This window comes from Physella acuta, unplaced genomic scaffold, assembly GCF_028476545.2.
Source record: "Physella acuta isolate Inbredline_101_S28 unplaced genomic scaffold, ASM2847654v3 ptg000443l, whole genome shotgun sequence".
Taxonomy (NCBI): domain Eukaryota; kingdom Metazoa; phylum Mollusca; class Gastropoda; family Physidae; genus Physella; species Physella acuta.
In genome coordinates this window covers 400,732-424,819 of record NW_026731962.1, presented here as the reverse complement: position 1 = coordinate 424,819, position 24,088 = coordinate 400,732, and the positions used below count along the sequence as shown (strand labels likewise).

The 24,088-nt window shown below is 35.7% G+C and overlaps 1 protein-coding gene across 1 annotated transcript in view; it reads left to right on the top strand.

Annotated features, from left to right (window-relative positions):
* Positions 1–20,123: 20,123 nt before the first annotated feature.
* The window catches only part of LOC131943155 (RING finger protein 44), a 45,293-nt gene continuing 41,328 nt past the window's right edge, over positions 20,124–24,088 (top strand). The window contains exons 1-2 of the mRNA XM_059303169.1: positions 20,124–20,280; positions 21,696–22,044. Of these exons, the coding sequence (XP_059159152.1) occupies positions 21,726–22,044 (319 nt within the window). The 5' untranslated portion in view covers positions 20,124–20,280; positions 21,696–21,725. The remainder of the gene's footprint in view (positions 20,281–21,695; positions 22,045–24,088) is intronic.

Here is a 24,088-nt window from a genome sequence, read left to right as displayed (position 1 = left end):
GGGCGCCGACCTTAGGGGGGGGGGCGCCAAATTGAAAGTTTGAGGGGGGGGTGCAAATGAAAAGTTCGAGGGGGGGGGGGTGCAAATCGAAAGTTTGAGGGGGGGGTGCAAATGAAAAGTTCGAGGGGGGGGTGCAAATCGAAAATTTGCTCCCGAGGGGGGCGCCAAATTGACAGTATGTCCCCGGGCGCCGGGAAGGGTCGCTACGCCTCTGGACACACATTTCAAACTACACATGCATTTCAATGACAAAGTTCAGTGAAGCCATAATGTTGAGTTTGACTGAATGAAGAACGATATTGTTATTTCAAGCAAAGTTAAGGTTTATTGTCTTAAAGACATTGTCGTGGATTGATTTAGACTAAGACTTCCCTGTTAAATAAGCCGACAACGATGGCTCTTTTTATTTCTCGTCTTTGATGTTGCTTTCAAGAACTTGTATGAGATTAGATTACCTACATACATAAGGCTACACAGTTTGGAATCTTGGCTTTCTAATAGTGGACCTGGCTACATGACATTACCCCCACCCCGGAGGAGACCCCCCCCCCTCCCGTATTTACCCCCCGGGGCAATTACCCCTTGTCAATAACCCCCCTGGAGAATCCCCCCCCCCCCCGGCCTCAAGTTATGATCCTAACTCAAACTCTATACCTATGTATTTCCTTAATCCTAATCGATAAAAAAATGACCAAACCCTAAGCATTCACCTCAGCCTAAAACTTAACACATAACCAAAACCAACTCTAGACTTAGGTTTCAGCCTAACCTTGACCATAACACTAACCCTAATCCTAACCTTAATCCTAACCCTGACCATAACACTAACTCTAATTCTGAATCTAACCCTAGCCCTAACCTTAGCCCTAACGCTAACCCTAACCTTAGCCCGAACGCTAACCCTAACTCTAGCCCTAACTCTAACCCTAGCCCTAACTCTAACGCTAACCCTAACCATAACCCTAACCTTAGCACAAACGCTAGCCCTAGCCCAAACTCTAACCCTAACTCTAACCCTAGCCCTAACGCTAATCCTAACCCTAGCCGTAACCCTAACCATAATCTTAACCTTAGCCAGAACGCTAACCCTAACTCTAACCCTAGCCCTAACGCTAACCCAAACCCTAACCCTAGCCGTAACCCTAACCATAACCCTAACCCCAGCTGTACCTTAAGAGGTGTGTGCGTGGGGGGGGGGGAGATGTCCTCCTTGGCGGGGGGTAAATGACAGGGGGTAATTGCTTCAGGGGGGAGAGAACTAATAATCTGTAAGTCCTACTATTCAATACATTTGGTTAACACAATGTCGTCACACATGTAAAACAAAATAAGCAGTCTTTTTATTATTTGTATCCTTAAAAAATGCAAAATAAATGCTACGCCATTAACTCAACCCTCTTTTTTCTCGTTACATATCGTCACATAAAGCCACCGCCCAAAATGATGGTGACGTCAATATACAATCATAAAGTGGTCACCCATTAACCACGACTCACTCTTCAGACGATTTTGCACCAAACCCCCCTTCTCTAATTGTAACAAATTTTCACAAAAAGCCAGATCTTCGCTTCCCTCCCCCCCACCACTCTCTTTAAAAACACTACACCTCAACACATAACCCCCTCCGCCGTTCCCCTGAAACTGCATTTTTACTTTCTCGTATATACGAAGTATAGAGAAAGTCTTGTAATCGTGCAAAAAAAAAAAATCGAGATTTTACAAATCTCGACGTTTTACACCTCACTGATACGGAAAAACATAATTTTGCAATCTTGTCCGTATGTCTGTGTCTGTGTGTGTCTGTGTGTAAACACGATAACTTGAGTACCGTTACAGCTAGGTTGATGAAATTTCATATATAAGTATTTTATCAAAATCATAGATCCGTATAAACTTTTGAGTGATTTCCGATAACCGAAAGTGGTACTTTTTCTACTTTGAATTTTTCAAAAGCCTATAACTTGAGTACTATTGCAGATAGATAAATGAAATTTCACATGTAAGTAAAAGATCTAATTCTCTACCTTCTGTCAAATTTTGAGTAATTTCCGTTGACAGGAAGTACTAATTTACGCTATTTCCGATTTCTCAAAAAACGCACGTAAATTTATAAAGTACTAATAATGTTGCGCACTATTATGCACATCTTTATTTGACGTTCACTTGGTGTGCAATTCTTTTTTCTACGAGGTTTTATTCTATTTTAAAAAGTTTAAGTATTTAAAATGGATTAAAAATCATGTCTATATCCCGAGTTGCCATTCCCCGTAGTGTTATATTAGAATATTCGAGAAAGTTTAGGGGAGATCACTCCCGGTTTATTATAATATGTACTGACCTCGATAAACATTGAGTTAATAAATAAATTAATACCAAAAGCAATCTTTTAAAGCCCGAAATAACGGATGAAAGCAAAAATGTGTCGTCACACTTTCCGATCATCCCTTCCCATAAATGAAAAAAAAAAGCCTGAACATACTAAAGGAGAGTATGGATGTTGATGAAGGATCCCAACGTTAAAAATTAAAGCAGCGCAAAATTTCAGGAATCCATGTTACATATTATTATTTTCCGTAGGTATAACAAAGGTATTTACATTGTGTTTTATATTTTACGAGCCGCTATCATACGCCGCTATTTAGTTGTTTCATTTTCTACTATTCAGTAATTCATAATTTGTGAATTTGACAGTAACAATGCTGCCACTGAAAATATTTGCTTTAAAACACTATCAGTAGCTCGTTAAGGACGATAACCCCCCCCCCCTCCCCACCCTCCTTTCCCAAAAATCCTACCCCCCCCCCCTCCTCGTGAAAGCAGCCCCCTCTGAGCTACCTCCACTAAGTTTAAAATCGTTTCAAACTAAATTATCTGCCCCTAATAGCTGTCACTAAACCCGGCTCTACGATTGTAAACATTTAGCTTGAACCACAGCTCACCAGACCATGCAGGGATGGGGGTGGTAGGGATAGAGAGAAAGAGAGGGGGCTGCTAGGGGCGCTTACAGCTTGGTGTTTTCTATGGTATCCATGAAGAGAATTATTTATATAGAAGAAATATATATTAAACCAGCGTACCCGTCCCGCGCGTTGCTGCGGTCTCAGAAGACAGACTGACGCAATATTTTAAGAGGATTCCATAATTACATTAGCAATCACGTATTTTTTTACGCTTGACATTGATTTCTAAATCTAAACAATTTAAATGTAATCAAAGCCGGTGTTATATTGCTTTCATCATAGTTGTTGAGGCGCAAATTCTACCGCACACAGTAGCCCATTGTATCCATAATGTATCGCACTCTTTAAAACGAACGTAGGCGCAATAGTGCTTATAAGGGACCCACACAGGGGCGCTAGACCACATGCCAGTGGTGCAGTAGACAAAAAATTTCCCTACTGTAGGGCGCTCTTTTAAAACTCATAGTGTTCCTCCCGAAGCCAGTGGCGCATCGGGTCAAACGAATTGTCATCGAATGTCGTGTGCCACAGGGTCAATATTGTAGAGTGCTCTTTAACACAACCTTAGGATATCTCAGGGCGCCAAATCGCTTCCTGCCGGGGCGCCGGCAGACGCGCCTGATTCCATATAGTCAAAAATTATTGTCGCCCATCGTGTCTTTAGTGTATAAATTTAAAAAAAAACGAACGTAGGCGTCATAGTGTTCACATGGTAGCACGGGGCGCTTCGGGTTACGTAATATCCGGGGCGCCGGCGGCTGCGCCTGTTGTTGCTTTTTTACCTTAGCCCCCATGCAGTTTTAATATCGCCGCCCTGGATTTTCAGGCGCCAAGCCGTTCATTAACAAAAATCGCACCCTCCAGGGAAACGCCCATAATAAATTTTAATTTTTGTTTTCGCAGAAACCTTCTCGTGAGTGTTTTCATTAACTCTCGAAAGTTTAACGGCACTCAGATAAACGATGTCAAACAGCATCCGTTTTGTTTTTTACAAACTGTGTAGAGAAAAATTGCACCCTCCAGAAGCGCCGCCCTGTTAAAATAAAAAAAAAATAACCTCCCCTGAAGTTTTATGGCGAGCGGATGAACGGGATTAAACCGCAATCTACTTTTACGTATATATACCCTATATAGGGATCTATATATAGAATCGATTCGCGCCCTGCTGGGGCACCGTGCTTGTGAAATATATCCAGTGGTATTCTTAACTTAAGTTGCATGGCCATAGGATGAAAGGTGTAGTGCTGCATAGAGGACATAAACAAACCCACAAACAAACAAGCAAAACTTCATTATATATATACATAGAGAGAAATATAAATAATTCTACATATGCATATATATATATATATATATATATATATATATATATATATATATATATATATATATATATATATATATATATATATATATATATATATATATATAGCTACATTTGGTGACTTCCTATTTTCCCCAATGGCGTCAAATTTTGCACATAATCCACCTATTAATTCATGTGAAAAAAAGCATCGTTTTCATCGTATATTATTAGATTTTGGTACCAGCCTCTCTCCGGTCGTCGCTTAGCAAATCTGTTATCCAAAAATTCAACAAGCATGTATTCACCTGTACATTTTGCAGTTTGTGTCATCTCCCCTCACCCCCCCCCCCCTGAATGATAGTTTTTAAACGTGCACAGTTAATTGTATTTTTTTTTTTATCTGCAGTCAGTTATTAGTACAGTTAACTCTCATTAGTCATTTATTGAACTGGCAAAATGCTTACTTCTTCTATATATTTTGCTATTTTTCGCCATGGTGTCACCCCCGAAATTTTGCCACCTTGCGCGGTCCTCAGCCCCGCCCCCCCCCCAACCTTGTGACGCCTCTGGTTAGGGGTACTACTTGAGTACAGTAAATATGTATATATATATATATATATATATATATATATATATATATATATATATATATATATATATATATATATATCGGGGGGGGGGTATAGCCCCTTGGCACACCTTGTACCTACGCCACTACATAATCATGTTCTTAAGATTATATAGCACATTCTATGTATAAATTCGATAAAAATAGCTATTACGTATTCTGCAATTTTATATTTGTAATAACATATTGTAAACGAAATGAGTCTTAAATTCGATTAAAAAATGGGCCTTTATATTATGTATTTTTTCTATTTTGCAATCATATCATGTATTACTTGTTGTATAGCCTAGATTCTATAATAATATACTAATATATTCTATATTACATAATCCTATATTATATCGTTTAGTAATCTCTACCCTAATGTTTTCTATACCGAATAATCAATATTCTGTAATTCTAAATTGTGTATAAATTAATCATACAATCTCTAAAATTAATCATAACTATGATCATAATTAAATTCAGCAATCCACTGTATTAATTTATATTGCTAAAAATAATTTAATTTTCAATTTTAAAGACAGAAGATACATTTTTTATAATATTAATTATTATTAGCTCTGTAAAATGAATGGTTGTTTAATTTTTCTTATATTAAATATTTTAAGCGATTAATTAATCGAAATGGTTTTATTCCGTTAGCTCGTTTTTACAGTTTATAACTATAATTAGAGTCTCAACGACAGAATCAAATGAGAAAAAATCTATAGCGTTATTATATACCGACACTGTTGATAAGCCACTCAACGACAGTGTCGTTGAGAATAGTGTAGGATCGGCTGTAGCGTCTACGTCTAGATCTAGTTATTGCGTAGATTTAGATTTAGATTTAGTCTAGATCTAGAATCTCTAGATCTAGAATCCAAATACATAAAATAAATTTTATGAGTTTAGGCCGGAAAAATTGTATTGTATACATTTCATAGTGTACGTAGATCTAAATCAAATTTGAATGAAATAGTTCATTTCTTTTCATTCTTAACACGGCAGATGACGTCAATAGTTAATGTATAAGCAATAGTGACGTCACAGTTTTATGCGTTCTTTTTCACATATATTAATGCTTTTCCGGTTGCATAAATAATACTGTTTCTCTACATTCGAATACGCCTTAAATTTTTATTTTTCTTCTTTAAATAAAATTATGGTTATACATTTAAAACATCTAACATATTATTTTCAACAAAAGTCCGTAAAAAATTCTCCATATATCGCTGCCGATTCTGACGTGATGTCCGGCGAAAATTTTTTGCGGACAGAGAAAGAGAGAGAGAGAGAGAGAGATGTGCGCACATTGGGCTTTTATAAATTAGGATAAGTATTTATAGATTATAGTTCGCTAAAAAAAACTAAATCTTCAACTAGATATAATTTAGCGAATCTACCCAGACAACATAGATTATGCCTATATTGATCTAAGATTTTTTTTTAAAAAAAAAACCTCTCTTCATTATTTTCATTTTTACTTTCTCGTATAAGAAGTATAGAGGAAGTATTGTAATAGTGCGAAAAATCGAAATCGAGATTTTCGCAAATCTCGACGTTTTACTGTCTCTCTGAGTCGGAAAAACATAGTTTTGTAATTTTGTCCGTATGTCTGCGTGTATGTGTGTGTCTATGAACACGATAACTTGAGTACCGTTACAGCGAGGTTGATGAAATTTCACACATAAGATTTATATCAAATTTATAGTTCTGAATCAACTTTTCAGCGATTTCCGGTAACCGGAAGTGAAACTTATTCTATTTTTAGTTTTTTCAAAAGTCTATACCTTGAGTATTGTTGGAGATAGATAAACGAAATTTCACGTATGCCTTCACCTTCTATCAAATTTTGAGTAATATCCGTTGACTGGAAATAGTAATTTACGCTATTTCCGATTTCTCACCAAAAAAAAATGCAAATGAATTTTTATAGTATTAATAATATTCCGCACTATTATACACATATTGTTTGCCATTCAATTGGTGCGCAATTCTTTTTTTCTAAGAGATTCTATTCTATTTTAAAGAGTTTAACTTTTAAGTAATTAAAAATTGATTAAAATTTTATGTCAATTTCCCGAGTTAACATCCCCCGTAGTATTATATAAGAATATTCGAGAGAGTTTAGGGGTGATCACTCCCGGTTTATTTTAACTAAACTACTTTGCACCGATCAGACATGTAGACAAAGCTTTTGATTATGAAAGTATCAAATTATAGATCTAAATCTATAGGACTACTTCAGCACTTAGTCCTATAGAGTCCTTGCAAACACGTGACCTAAATCACGTGATACCTACGCCCGTCGCCACAGTGGTGTACATCAGACGTAAACACAATCAGCTGTTCGCCAGCGCTGGACGTGTTCACCAGCGCTGGACGTGTTCACCGTATGTAAAGAATCGCGCCCGCGGAAAAGGAAAAATATGTTAAAAAACTTGAACTCTTAGGAATTGAAGATCCTTATACAGTTATTGACAGTTTCGTGGATAATATAAATATGTGGCCGAAATTTCTAAATAAAAATACTGTTAATAATACCGTTTGCGTTTAGAGTTTAAGTAGACGAAGCTGATCAAATGCAGTAATATATTATAGGTTATCTACTGTAGCAAACGTGAGACCACTTAACTCCTACAAAACCCACACTACAACGGCTAATATAATCCATGGGTAATAACCAATCTGGGTAGCATGTTATACAATTTAAGACCCTTATAATCCAGCAGGGAAGTGATCAGACACATTAATACTGACGTTCAACCCTCATAATGGCTGCCCCCACCTGTATCTAGCCCACAATAAAACCAAAGAGGAGTCTGCCCTGCCCTCCCCTGAAAATGTCTCACCTCCGTGATACCCAGCCCCACAGAGATAGTATTTCTTATATAATTTTGACCCTCAGGGCCCAGCAGGGAGAACAAAGGGGAAAGCCCCACTGCTCTCCCCTCAACACTTCTCACCTCGGTGTCATGTTATGTCATTTATAGCACACACGGCTTATCAGGGGAAAGCATTAAGGCATTAAGAATCTTAACTCTGGACAGCTACACACTAGTATACTATCTACACACTAGGTGCCTACTGTAAACTACTAGATTGTAGGCCCTATGTAGACCTGCAATTGTATCAATTGTAGACTGGGTCCATTGTTATTATTCTAAACCATCTCACTTATAATGTTTCTAGCTTGATTTGTTTCTTTTATAAACAGTGGATTTAAAAAAAAAATTTAGCCTAATCATTAACCAAATAATAATAATGTGGTTATTTGTTGTTGGCTGGTATGATCTAGATTGTACTACTAGGCTACAAAAACTTAGTAGTAATAGTAGACCAATTACTAGATATGAATTTGAATTTAATTAAACTCAGTCCAGTATCAGATACATATTGCTGTAAAAAGACAACAAAGTAGGTAGGCCTTAGTAATTTATTAAAGCCTTCTACTACAATAATATCAACTACATGCTTGTATAAAGTTTTACAATTTAATTTAAGTAGCAGATTCTAGATCTAAGTCTAGTCATATAATCTATTTCAATTTCAGAAAATTTCGTTTGCTAAAAAAATGATTAGATAATAGAGCGAGATTTTAGATCTTAGAGATAATTAAATGCTTTATTAGGCCTATTATGACTACTTTTGATTTATTATGGGTGTATTTTGAATCGAATGTAGATCTAAAGTAATTAAATTTAAGTAAAGAAGTAGATTCTAGATTCTATGTCTACCCAGCGGAGCCAGGTATTAGGCCTACTATTAGATCTTATTATTCTTATTAGCCTATTACTTTTGACTTTGTCTTTTACTATTAGTATTTGTGAAGGTCGAGCATATTTGTTTTATTAATAGTTATCTTTTATAATTAAAATGAAGTTTATTATTTTACTGTCCTTACATGAAACAAAGTATCGAGAACTGCATTTGAGCAGATTCGGCTACTTTAACTCTAAACGCAAACAGTATTACTAACAGTATTTTTATTTAGAAATTTTGTCCACATATTTATTTATACGAAACTGTCAATAACAGTATAAGGATCTTCAATTCCTAAGAGTTCAAGTTTTTTAATGTATTTTTCCTTTTCCGCGGGTGCGGTTCTTTACATACAGTGAACGCGTCCAGCGCTGGTGAACACGTCCAGCGCTGGCGAACAGCTGATTGTGTTTACGTCTTGTGTACACCACTGTGGCGGCGGGCGTAGGTATCACGAACGGACGTGACGTCATATGAAAGGACTCTATATATTCGCTATACTATAGATCTAGATATCTAGTTAAAGCTAAATAAATATAGTCAAAGCGAACTATCCATTGTGTGCCTCATCCCATTTATATTTTATATTATATTGATTCGTGTTAAAGTTGGGAAAAACGCCCCCCCCCAAGTTTAAAAGGTTGGTGGCACTTTTTACCAATCACTGGTTGTTGCTTTGGTGCCACACTGGCTGGGTATAATTCAATACTTCAGCTTAAAATAAGCTTTCAATTAATTTATTTTTTACCCCTTTTGGCGCCCCCTCAGTGTCGGCGGCCGCCGCACCCGCCCTCCCTAGCTACGCTACTCTACAATACTCAATAGTAGGTCCTAATAATATGTCTACCCCATACAATAAAAATAAAATGTGTTCAATGGCCTGCCATATTTTACAACTAGATCTATGCCGCATGCCTAGACTCAACTTTTGTATTAGACTACTTAACAAACCGCTATTAAGATTATCCGTTTTTTTTAATTATTCGATCAGAATTGGGGGGGGGGGGGGAGAGCACAAGCTATATGGGTCTATTCTTATTTGGTTCTACTTAGACTTTTAGCCTAAAAAAAAGTCATAAAAAGTATATATCAGTATCCGTACTGGAGAACAAGCATTTCCCTACTTTATACAGTGTAGTCAGTAGCGTATCGAGGGGGGGGGGTGCAAATCCCCGGGCGCCGACCTTAGGGGGCACCAAAATGGGTTGGAAAAATAAATTGAAAGGTTGAGGGGGGTGCAAATCGAAAGTTTGAAGGGGGGGGTGCAAATCGAAATCTTGACGGGGGGGGGGTGCAAATCGAAAGTTGAGGGGGGGGGGGGTGCAAATCGAAGTTTGTCCTCGGGCGCCGGGAAGGGTCGCTACGCCTCTGAGTGTAGTTGAGTGTAGGCACATCAAACTAAATACGGAATTATTTGTTTTAATCCAAATTGATATTAGAATCTAAGTAGTCGAAGAGTAGATAATTTGACAGATGTTTTTTTTTTCAAAAGATTGCTTTTAAAAACAGGTCAGAGCTTATACAGCGACCGTGACCTACTAGCTAGCAACAACGACCTCAGAGATGAAAGGTCGTGTCTTTGATTGAGAAACAATATTTGCGTGATGTTTTTTTTTTCATTATCTGTGCTTCGGGAGACCAAGCATGCTTTGAATAATGGTCGTTACCGACGGAATTGAATGAAGACATCAGAAGCGTCGCAAAATATACAGAAGAAATGTGCCTTTTCATATTTAATTAATGATTAATTAGACTTTAAGTTTAAGTCTTTATTGTAGGCCTACAAACTGACAAATCCCGAGAAGAGGTGGGGTACACACCATGATGTAAAATGCTAGGTTAAAGTTAACAATGCTATATCCAGCTGTATAAATAACCGACTATTATTATTAACAAACATCTTTACTTTTATTTGGGTAGTGCTTATTTCGGTTAAAGATAGAGGAAATACGCAACGTGCTTAAATCATCAGATTTTAAATTGTAAGTGTGCATGATGCACTTGAAATGCCTTCTTGTCACCCCTAGGCTTTGCGTGTGACCCATAATCACAAAACAAATCAACACCTTCGTTTAACAAAAGGATAAACATACAACTTAAAGCTTTATGGCCATGGGTGGGGGGAGGAAGTTTAAGTTCGGACCGTCGATGGGATGGGGTGGTGGTAGAGGGCAGAGGGTGACAAGGAGGCACTTGCAAAACACGAATCTCGTTGTTTTTCTTGACAATGGTCAACATGTGGAGTCGAGTAGCCACAGCTTTGTTTACACAGATGTTTACACATTGTGTTCGTGAAGAAACAAACCAAGACCTATAATCTGCAGGGTATGCCGGAATTTGTCGTGGAAAAGACCTGACGAGTTATATATATATATATATATATATATATATATATATATATATATATATATATATATATATATATATATATATATATATACAAGTCGGGTGTCACTCCCATTTTTTTTCTGTAAATTTTGCAGCAGGTGTATCACCCCCCCCCCCCCACCCGTAAAAGCTTTATGGTCACATTTAATACTAACGATGTCTATATATAGTCGGCTCTTAGTACAGCTGGATATAGCATTGTGTCACCCCTTCCCCCACTTGTCGGGATCGTATTTATGTACTTAATAATTTTGAACTCGAATTAAACCTTGATTGAGCTGAGAAAAAAACATTAAAATTTATTCTATATATCTTGCGATCTTTTTGTCTTGGTGTCACCCTCCGCCTGATATATATATATATATATATATATATATACATATATATAAAATATATATAGCGACGTATACTTACAAGCGATCGACATCACTACTAGGCGGAGGGGGGTGTTTCGAATGTTTGCTTATATAGATCTATAGCCTACGTGTGACAAGAGGAAGGGTGTGTTTAGAAAGTGTAACAACAATCTTTATTGTTTCGTAAATAAAGTAAGCGACGTTTTAAAAAAATATACGATTTTATTTTTAAGTGGGTTTTCAGGGTAAGGTGTGACGTCATTTAAGGGGAGGGATAATACGGCTTTTTTGTGCCGTGTGATGACGGCGAGTGGGGGAAGGGGTGGGGGGGGGGGGGGGGGGGTAAAATCATTTTTTAAAAAACGTGACGTCGTTAAAGGGTGGCCTCATACAAGCTATGTATAGGCTATTATCTTGGAGCGTGTCAGACAATTTATGTGCAATGAAAAGTCTATACCTTGTTATTTTGCTAATGCAGCAGTGTATGGGTTTTTACTTTTCTGTGTAGACCTAGAATAGGCCCTTTATGATAATGAGATGTGACGCAGAGGCGTAGCGAGGGAGGGGGCGCCAAAATGGGTTGGAAAAACAAATCAAAAGTTCGAGGGAGGGGGGGTGCGCAAATCGAAAGTTTGAGGGGGGTTGTAAATCGTAAGTTTGAAGGGGGGCGGGGGGCGGGTGGGGGAGTGCAAATCGAAAGTTTGTCCCCGGGCGCCGGGAAGGGTCGCTACGCCTCTGGTGTGACGAAAATACGTTTAAAAGACAAGGCGGTGTTGTCCTTTTAAATTTGTTTTTAATTAGTATACAAAACAACTTTGATGAGAGAGTCTCTGAAACAAAAGATAAACTATAAACCTCCATCATATTTCCCAATAAAAAAAAAGAACTGGTCACCAGTCTTTCAAGTTATTTTACATGGAAGAAATATTTCATTAATATTTCTTGGAAACACCTTTTGCAAACCCCCAATGAAAAATCCATGACATAATTTTGTACTTAAAAAAATATTTAAAATTTTAATTATGGAAATTGCATAATTTAGAGAAAATGACAATAGATTCACTTAAAACAGTTTTAAGCTTTATTTTGTATTAAAGGAAAAAAGTAATACTTTTACCTTTTTCTGACTATTATTAATACTGATTTTAGTAATTTGTATTACCTATTCATCCATCCATTCAAAACAGCAAAAATTTAGCAAAATTAAGCATAAACAAATTCATGGGCATTGTGAAATAACACGGACTTTAAATCTTCACTCTACAACATAAACCAATTATCTCTGAGCTAAACTAAACACAAAAAAATTGTGTTACTTTCAGTAAAATAGTAATCTTTTATTATAATATTTTATTGTTTAATAAGAAACCACAACAAGTCAAACTGCTTGACCCAATTCACAACTATAAAAAAATAATCAAAAATTAATATAATTATATTATTTACTCAAAATTATAACAATATTAAACATAATTGTCTTTTAAAATATGAAAAATGTATTTATTTAATCATGTTTGAATCATCTAGAGCAGGGGTCTCCAAACTACTGTCAGTCCTCTCATCTGGCCCGCGGAGATCTTTTTGTCCGAGGAAAAATTGTTTGTTGGTGATAGCTGAGGAACTTTGGCCAGAAAAACCAAAGACATACCTGGAAGAAACTGGCCCCTGAACTGAAATTTGATAGTTAATGCGGCCCTCGGATTGAAAAGTTTGGAGACCCCTGATCTAGAGCTACAATAACAGATGAACAGACATTATTTTAAATTTAATCTTGCATTTTACTAATTTTAGATATTTTATTAAAAATAGGCTTACAACAATATCACATTGTCAGGTATATATTATTATTATTGGTCTACTCATATTTTTTAAACATAATTTTTGTTTTTAATGTTAAACATTCTATTCTTTTTCTTTACCATATTTTATGTAGTACTGTAACTGTAATAATTTTTAAAAATAAGTAAAATTACAAGACACCATAAATTGTAGTGCATGCAACCTCATTCATTTAAAACAACATTTTGACAATTTGTAGAAACTTCAGAAATTTCAGAAACTTTTTTCAAAAATAAAAACAAGTCAAACTTCACAAGGAAACAAAATATAGTTACAATGTTTTTTAATAAATTAATACAAGAACTGCATCTTTTTTATTGTGTAGAGTTTAATGTTTCATTCATATGGATTTTTATCAGAATGAATAATTTTCTTATGCAACTTTAATGTACTCTTCCAAAGAAATTTTTTGTGACAAACATCACATTCAGAATGAGTTTTTATATGCCTGAATAATCTACTCTTATTGACAAACTTTTTATGACAAACAAAACATTCATGAGGATTATCACCATAGTGAATGCTTTTCTCATGTTCAATTAAGGAAAACTTCCAAAGAAATCTTTTGAGACAAATATGACACTGAAGTGGCTTCACGCCAGAATGAATTTGTTGATGCTTAAATAATATACTCTTATATACAAATTTCTTATGACAGACATCACATTCATGTAGCTTGCCACCAAAATGGACATTCTTTTTATGGTAACTCAATGAATATGTCCATACGAAATATTTATGGCAAATATCACATTGATAAGACCTGTCTTCAGAATGGATTTTTTTATGTCGAATCAATTTAGCCTTCATTAGAAACTGTTTCCCACAAACATCACATTGGTGTATTCCTTCTTCAACATGGATTTTTTTATGTTTAAATAAATGAGCTTTATAAAAAAACTGTTTCTGACAAACATCACATTCATGTTGCTTATCTTCAGAATGAATTTTGATATGTGTAGACAAATAGCTTTTCCTATCATACTTTTTATTGCAAACACCACATTCATATGGTCTCTCTCCATGATCAATTTTTTTATGAGTAGATAGTTCATGTTTGTAAAAAAACATTTTATGACAAATGTCACATTCATGTGACTTTCCTTCAGATTCTATTATTCTTGATATAGAGTTATATTGCTTCTCACTAATGTTTCCTTCAGATTCTATTATTCTTGATATAGAGTTATATTGCTTCTCACTAATGTTTATTTTCATGTGTTGTTTAATGCAAGTAAGTTTTTCAAGACAAGTTTCAGGTGGATGCTTTTCTTCCATTCTGGACAGCTTTACATAAAAAAAGAGGGGAAAAAATTATCAGTTAAAAATCAATATTTAAAAAAAATATAATATGTAATAAATTAAACCAATTACTCGTATTCTACCTGCTTCAAAGACATTAAATTATGTTGCATTGTCTATTATAAATATTACCTGCTCTGTATAGGCCTACAGTTTTATGTCTAATTAAATTGATATTGTCTTACTTCAAAATTATAAACCTTAATAAAACATGAAATGCACTCAGGGCCAGCGTTACCTATAAGGCAAACTAGGCGGTCGCCTAGGGCGCTGTCCGTAGCGTTGGAAATACAAATTGAAAGTTTGAGGGGGGGGGGGGTGCAAATCAAAAGTTTGTCCCCGGGCGCCGGGAAGGGTGGCTACGCCTCTGATAATACGGGGCACAAAAAAATTGTGGGGGGGGGGGCGCTTTTAATAAGTTTTGCCTAGGGCGCTAAATAACCTGATGCCGGCACTGAATGCACTCTTCTAATAATATTATTTTACCATTTTAACTGAGCAATGGGAAATAAAGGGATTATAGGCTTGAACTGGACTGGCTACACAATATCTATTAGTATTTCTCGCTAACTTGGAGGCGTGGTCGGTTGCTAACAACAATATGGCGCCCGGACCGGACGTTTGATTTCCGGTGATTTTTCGGCATAATTCCAGAGACCTTCAACTAATTACATTTAAAAATGTTTACCACGCGCAAAATGGCGGGATTTCCGTGTCATAACAACAAACAATAGGTGGCAGGGTTATATATGCCAGAAAAGCATTTTAAAATTTGGTTTGGAGACCGGAGGCTAAATTCAAAAGTTGGTTTCATTAAAATTAATAGAATTTGAAAAATATCAACTATATAGGTACAAAAATGATCATATAAGTAAAGCATTATTAAGTCTATCAGTCTATGTAAAAAGAAAGCAAATATTGTTGGCACTTTTTTTATAAGATCGGCTCTCATATCACAACCAATTTATTTTTATTTTTTAAAAACCACGTGACCGCTATTTGAGATCACTAGTGAGGAACTCTGGGTGCATGGCCACTTAAAAAGTCTAACCTGATTTGTGGTTTTCTTAAGCATCAAGGGTTAGAAGAGTTGTCATGGAGAGATGTGTTGGCCATGGCAGTGAGTGTCAATAAATATTAAATTAAGTAATTTAGTTTAAAATGAACTAAAAACTTCAAAATTAGAGCCTAATGGATTAAATATGGATGTCTATTATTCAGTGGTCATGTTTATATTGAAAATTGCGTAAATTTTAGATTTAGTAAGAAAAACTAATATCTATCCTTAGTTACTGATGTGCTTTACTACATTTTCCACACAGGTCATATGATTTTAAAACTAGGCATCTTACTTTTAACTAGTTTTAACTTAACTAGAATCTATATCTAATATCTAGAGACTAATTCACAAAATATTAATATATCAACACTGCTTTTAAAAAATACATGTTTAACCGAACCATTTTTAAATTTTGTTCTTGACAAATACAAATCGTAGATCAGTGTTACCTCTCAAATCTCATTTATTACCATTAATTAACCCTATAGATCTATATAATTTAACAATAAATGATTACCAAATTATTTTTAATTAAGGACAGACAACTCTCATTAGACTTGATTAGACTCTTTACTACTTTCTCTACTAAGCTTTGCTGCTTTAGGCTTTCCGCTTGTCTTTCTCTTTGGTTTCCATTGCTTGCCTTTATGACTTTATGTTTTAATATTTATTAGTTCTAGTATTACTTCCTACTAGATCTATTAGTAGATCTAGATAAAGTGGTTTAATATTAATAAACCTATTTTGGTATCGCAGTTGGTAACTTTATAAAAGTAAAGATCTAGATCTAAATCTAGAAAATGTAGATCTAGATTCTAGTTAAAATCCATATGGTAAACATAAACATCAACAACCGCGGGAAAATAACCCAGATAGCCAGGTTTTTATAGATTTCACTGCCACACATTCACATTTCAAAAATTTTCGGCTGATTTAAAATCCCTAATTTAAAAAAAAAAAAAAGAACTAGGCATTGGGCTCTTGATCTACATCTGGATCTATCTATACGAGATGGGTCGAGTGGCACAGGTAGTTCTTTCAGGCAATTTCCCGGGGAAAGGAGACAGTCTTCCCACTCCCTGGACAAAAAATAATTATTGAATTCCAAATTTAGATTGAATATTTTTTTAATCCGACCATAGTCCACCCCCCCCCTCACTTGTCCTCAATTATCTGTCTACATACGTTCTACATACGTTCTAGACATCATTCCTGCCAGAGTTTCTTCCAGGCATCCCCCACCCCCGAACGAAATAGAATTTATATAGAAGACATAATCTTTTACCCGTGTCCGCCCCCCCCCCCTCCTTCGGAAAATGTTTTTCCTTGCTTTCTTTCTTTCTTTCTATTTTTCTCATATACAATTTGCTTGACCGTATACGGTAACACGGCTTAAACGAATTCACCACAGTTAAATAAAAATTTTAAAGGACAGAAAACTCGGTTAAGTATGAGTGTTGTTTTTAATTTAACTGCTTATTCCCCTTGACAAAAAAACATGGCAAAATATCATTTTTGTAGAAATATTTGTGATACGAAATTATAATTATTTCTACTATTTTTATTTTATTATTTTTTTATGAAGACTAGATTCAACTTGATTTTGCATTTGAGTTTTATGTAAATATAGCATATTACATATATGTGTGTGACAGTTGTGTGTTAGTGGGGTGGATGGAGGAGTAGAGGAGAAGTATATATTTTTTTCTGATATATATACATATGTAATATATATATGTGTGTGTGTGTGTGCGCGCGGCTGACAAGATTTCAACTAATAATACGTTGCTAAAAATGTAAGATGTGTGTTTCCTAACGACTTAACTACTCCCATATATCCCCTCACAGTTGTCCAGTTGTTTCTTTTTTTTTTTTTTTTTTTTTTTTTTATCTATGGAACCAATGTGAATATGGAATATTAGCCAATATAGCTAGATATCTATATGCCACTAATTGGAGGGATTATAAGTTTGACCACACATTCACAGGTAGTCAAAATAGTGTGTTTTCTTCGATTGGTCAGAAGATTCTTTTTTAAATAGTGGCTTTAGCTGTATGCTATTTTGGCAGCATTTGTGTTATTGTGTTGTTCTGTCCATTCGTTTTTGGGTTGCATGATGGTGTTATTTTTTAGGCTAACCAAAAGGTGAGTTATTACAATCAACACGAAATATTGTCAAACGACACTCCTCCTCGAGAATAACTCCTTTTTCAACTACACGAAACATATAACTAATTATCAAAAGTGTTTTTCTGATATTAAATTATACATAGAAATACGTCATTTTTTAACATGGTAACAGTCGCTAGGTCGGGTGTGACCCGGTGCGACACCTCATGGTGTTATCCCCCCCCCCCCCCCCAAAAAAAAATAAAAGTATATGTATATATATATATATATATATATATATATATATATATATATATATATATATATATATATATATATATATATGGTCTACATAGGTCTATATATAGTTGTAATTGGTGTCACCCCCTCCAATTTTGTCTAATGGCGTTAATTTGTGTGCACATTATATTAATCCACCAATTAATTCATGTGGACGGGAAAAAAGCATCGTTTTCATCGTAAATTATTAGATTTCGTTGTCACCTGGTCGATGATTGACTTATCAGTTATATAAAATACTCAGCAAAACCTTTTTCCTCTGTTAAGTTTGTAGTAGGTGTACACTTCCTCCCCCCCCCCACCTTAACTAGCCTCGAGTAATAGTGATAGTTTTAAAGTATGCACAGTTAATAGTAAAGATGTTTATCTATAGTTAGTTATTAATCTAGGTGGATTAACTCTAATTAATTATTAATTGAACTGGTAGAAAGCGTATTTCTTCTAAATATATTTTGCAACTTTCACCATGGTGTCACCCCCCCCTAAATGATGTCACCCGGTCACCCGGTGCGGTCCTCACCCCGTCCCCTCCTCGCGACGCCTCTGCCTAGTAACAAAAGACAACGGATTGCTCAAACGTAAAGTATGGCTACATGGTTACCACAATTTATAATTTTCGAATGGTTTTCATTTCTATGCATTAAATAATTTTGCTACACACCAATGCGGTGAAAATCTTACCGATTACGAGGTCAAAAAAAAAGCGACACCCCCATCCCACGCTTCCTTTCTATAGGAAGAAGGTTCGTTGACCATTTTATAATTTTAACGCTTTCGACTAAACGGCATGAATTTTCCTGTTTTGTAATCGATGTAAAAATAGTTTAATAAACCCGTAACGTCAATTTTGTCTTTATTTTCAAAATTTTGACTATTTCAGCAATTAAGCTTAGAATGGGCTCTTTACTTTTTTACGCTACCCCCCCCCCCCTCCTTGTGAAGAAGTAAGACAAGAGGGGGGGGGGGGAGGAAACAGGTACTGCTTGCATTGCGTGAGATCATACGCCGAAGATGATCAATAAGTAGACAATAAATACGCCTTATATTAACCAAGATTAAGAGGAAACCAAGATTAGTTCGAATAAAGTATAGTTTTACATCGCTTTTATGTTTAGAGCAGTGGCGTAGGCAAGGGGGGGGGGGGGGGTTAGGGGGGGTTATAACCCCTCCCATGGACCCCGACCCCTATATATATATATATATATATATATATATATATATATATATATATATATATATATATATATATATATATATATGATATATAAATATTTTTGAACCCCTCCCATGGCAAATTCCTGGCTACGCCACTGGTTTAGAGTGTATTATTGAAAACTTATTTTCTTAAAATAAAATTGGATCTAGATCTACAGAACTATCATCCAGTGTTTCTTCCAGACTTTTTTCACAGGGGGGGGGGGCTGGGCGCAGAGGCGTAGCGACCCTTCCCGGTGCCCGGGGACAAACGTTTCGATTTGCACCCCCCCCCAAACTTTTGATTTGCACCCCCCCCCCCTCAAACTTTCGATTTCCACCCCCTCAACCTTTCAATTTATTTTTCCAATCCATTTAGGCGCCCCCTAAGGTCGGCGCCCGGGGACATATGTGCCCCCTCCCCCGCTACGTTACTGGGGGGGGGGGCGCACTTGATATTTTCGTGGGGGAGGGGGGCGGACACTAGTAAAAGTATATGTTTTCTATATAAACTCCATTTCGTTCGGGTGGGGGGGGGGGGCAGTAGACTTTCTTCCATGCATCTCTTCCGAAGAGATGCCTGGTAGAAACTTTGCTCTCATGAAGAAAACTGAAATAAAATCGTCTTTTAAATTTATAATTAGACTCCTTGTTTTAATCGGTTTGATTTAGTTATTTGTCAGTGGATTTCGGTAAAGTAAGGGGAATTTTATGAGTTCAACGTTAAGGTCTGTGGTGAAATCATTTCAGAAAGCTATAATAAACAACCCGTAATAATAATAGTGTATGAAATAGATAAAATAAGGAGGCCAGGCCTGGCCTAAGCTAACGTGGATTTTAAAATAGACTTCGCTTTTAACAGGATGTGACGTTGTGTTGATTTACTTTTTAACTTCCAACGCAGAAAAATCTTATTGGGTTCTCGCCCTTCCCTTCCCTGTCACGGAGTGAACCTGAACGACCGGCCCACTAGACAGTAGGACGGGCTTCAAACCTAAAGGGGAGGCGGACTAAACGTCGTGCTGACTGTAGACTCTATAATATTTTAGTGCATAACAACATTCATGCTTTCCTAGCTTAAACCAAACAAGTAAGTTAAATCACTTGTTATATTATTTTATTTTGTAAACTGGGGCCTCAATTTGTTCTTTTGAATCTTTTTTAACTGTAAAATTTAAGTTTTGCAAAGTAAAAAACAGGCCTGTTGCTGTTGATTTTTTTTACTGATTTTCTACAGTTCTAGATTCTAGATATAGTCTAGATGTATCTAGGCCTTTACTAGATTTAGATCTAGATCTAATCTATATAGATTATAGATTTAGATCTATAGATTCTTACTTAGTGTGTATTTCATACTAGATCTAGATCTAGACTAGATCTAACCTTCTACTTTCTAGAGACTAGAATCAGTAGAATGAGTAGATTGACTAGATCTAGTCTAGATGACTAGATTCTAGATCTAGAGATCTAGATTTCTAGTCTAGAGTAGATCTAGAAATCTAGATCTAGTATGTTTGGCAGACAATTTTATGAATTATTTCTTGAAGTGAGTTCCTAGGACCTAGATCTAGATCTAGATCTACTACTAGAATCTAGATTCTAGATCTAGTAACTAGCTAGAAATCTAGATCTAGATTCTAGAGTACACTAGACTCTACTCTAGCTAGACTCTAGACTGTCTATAGACTCACTCAATGAGTTGAATAGTTGACTAGTGATCTAGATCTAGAGATCCTAGTGTTTGCGTCCACTGTGCAGTTTGTCCATAGCCTTGTCCACAACCTACACACTGCCTAGATTCCAGACATTTGATTTTTATGCTTACCTAAGTTATATCTCATTAGTTATTATTAGTAAGCCTTAGTAGACCAACTTCTATGCCAATCTATGCCTTACTAAATGATAAAAGTAATAATAGGCTAATTAATGTAATTATGTTTTAGTTTAGGCCTACATATTTTCAATTACCCTTCCTACACTTGTATTAGGTCGATTAGGATCTAGATCTATAGCCTGAACTACTACTACAAGAAAGTGCCTCTAACTTAAGTTACTTATGGAAATAGGCCTGGTTTCTACTATAATCAGCATTTGTGTCTATTATATAAATGAAGTCAGTTAAGCATTTTTAGTTACAAGTAGATTGTGAATGCGTTTTTTATAGGGCTAATGTGCAAACACCATTTGTATATTAAGACTTACCTCATAAACAGAACTTAACATTTATTACTGCATATTTTTTTGCCCTTCTAGGTATTGAAGATTAGGTAGGCTACATTAAAAAAAAAATTAATATCATTTTTCTAAAAGGAGATTTGGCCTTAAGAATTTCTGTGATTACATTTTAGTTGGTGATTTAAAGTTTTATACATGTTCTATGTACCATGATTGTATTGTAATTTTTAGTGTTTGGTTTTACATTTGTCATTGTAATGAAAATGTAATGAAAGCAATTTTTATAATGTATGATTCTATGCCATCATTTGAATATTTTTTTTGTTTCAGATCAAATCACTCTAAGGTTTTTTTTGGATTATGCCAGTAGAGTCATCACAGGACACTCCCCTTGTCCAGTATCACCACCGTCACCCAAGCCACCACCACCATCATTTTTTGCCATGCTACGCTGAGGGCCTGGGTCTGGTTCCAGGACCAGATGACCTTTGTCTGTCCAGTACAGCAGAGCATATAGCAGCTTCAGCAGCAGCCCTATCACTTGATAGTAATGACAATCTCATAAGCACTCATAGCCCACCACTCATCAACTTAAGTCCGAACCTCAGCCCCTCTTCTGAATCTCGTGTTTCACCATTTTATGATTTTAGGGAGACCACCAGACGACGAAGCGCCCAGGGTAAGATTTTTCTTTAAATACTTTGTGCTTGTGTATTGTATTTATTTAAGAAGTGTGTTCAGTTAAATTCCTTCATTTGTCGCAGTTCTAAAAATTAAATTTTACATCTATAGCTTTGTAATGGTTAGTGTTTTTTTAGCATTATTTCTATATTAATTTTGTGCGTAATCTTAAACATTTTATAGCATTATGCCATTGTTCTCCTCACACAATATCTGAAACTTTTGTTTGCTATATACATGGTTATGTTATTTGAATCACTATCTACTAGGTATTGCATTGCTAACAGCAGGTCTTTTTTAAAAATAACTTATTACAATAAATCAATGTAATTCCATGTCTCTAAATAAGTAGCATACATTTTTCATTCTGTCACTGGTTTTTACCTTGAGGGTTTCCCCTACCCCTCCCATGTTCCCATCCCTTGTAAATCCATTATTCCCTGGTTCCCCTTTCCTCTGTCACACTCAAGCCTGCTGTGACCCTCCCAGAGTATCAAATTGCCAGCCAGCTTTCTGCCTCTGGGGAAGGAAGTTGGTGAAATGGGGTGGGTGTTTGGAGGAATAGATTTGGCAGACTTGAATAGAGATGAAGTCCAATGCTTGAAAGGTTATTCTGATATTTACCTGTTGGGTACAATTCAGGCTTGATTTAAAATTGACTTTAACTCTATCCTATACTCTGCTTAAAGGTATTTTTTTTTTAAATTATGTAATAATTTACATATCTTTTTTTTTAAATATAAGAGCTAATTTTAGTTCATGTTATTTCTTTTTACAGCTAGATCTATAGTAATAAGGGGGGAGGGGAATTATTGGGAGAGGGGAACATTGGCCAACACAATACACTCAGTGGTCTGTGTTGAGATTATCATCTTTTTGGGTTTACACTCCTTTCTCTATTGTATTTAAGAAGTGTGTACAGTAAAATATTTTTCATTCTTTTTTATCTGACTGTATACATTAAATTATAACTGTCACCCATACTTTTTTATGGAGTTTCTTTGAACATAGTTTTTAAAAAATGTGGGTTAAAAATATGCCACAGCCCAAACCTCAGACATAACCGTCACCCATACTTAACTTTTTTATGGAGTTTCTTTGAACATAGTTTTAAAATGTGGGTTCAAAATATGCCACAGCCCAAACCTCAGACATATGTTGTAAATGTGGCACTGACTAGCCCATAGAGCAATGAGAAATAACCTCAACAGGAAACACTATTTTAACACTGTACTTCACTTCCTTGAGTCACACTGACAATTTAAATTTCCTGCTTGACCCTAGCTAGCATTAGTAAAACTAGCATCTGTAAATATATATTTAAAGTTGCGTGATTTTAATAAATGTTTGTTGTTCGAGAATGTTAAGTCAATTTTTAAAATGTAAATTATTACCAGAACCTGGTTTATTTTTAAGGACACAAGTCCATTAAGTATATTACCAGTTCATGGAATAAAATAAAAATTGTAAATCAAATATTTAAAAACAATTTCCTTTGAGAAACAATAGAATTTTTATTTTTTTTAAAAGAATTTTTATATTTTTGTGGATTTTGAAGTTGATCTAGTTAGACTTATCTTCATATTAATGAAAAGTAAACATAAATGGTAACTTTGTGGTAAAATGGACATAGGCTGTTTTTTTTTTATTTATACAAAATGAATTGGGTAAATGCTGTATACAGTAGAACAGAATTTAACTGCCTCGGGAACAGGGCATTTCCCCCCTGTCAATTACCCCCCACCCAGTAGGACATTACCCCCCGGACAGGGTTAAAGTTAGGATTAGGGTAAGGGCTAGGGCTAGGTTTAGGGTTAGGTTTTAGGGTTAGGGCTAGGGTTAGGGTTAGGTTTTAGGGTTAGGGTTAGGGTTAGAGCTAGTGTTATTGTTAGGGTTAGGGTTGTGTCTAGCGTTGGTTTTGGTTTTGTGTGAAGTTTTAGGCTAAGGTGGATGCTTAGGTTTTGGTCTTTTTCTTAAGGTTTGGATTAAAGTAGTATAAAGGTATAGAATTCTAGTTAGAGTTAGAATTCTAACTTGAGAGG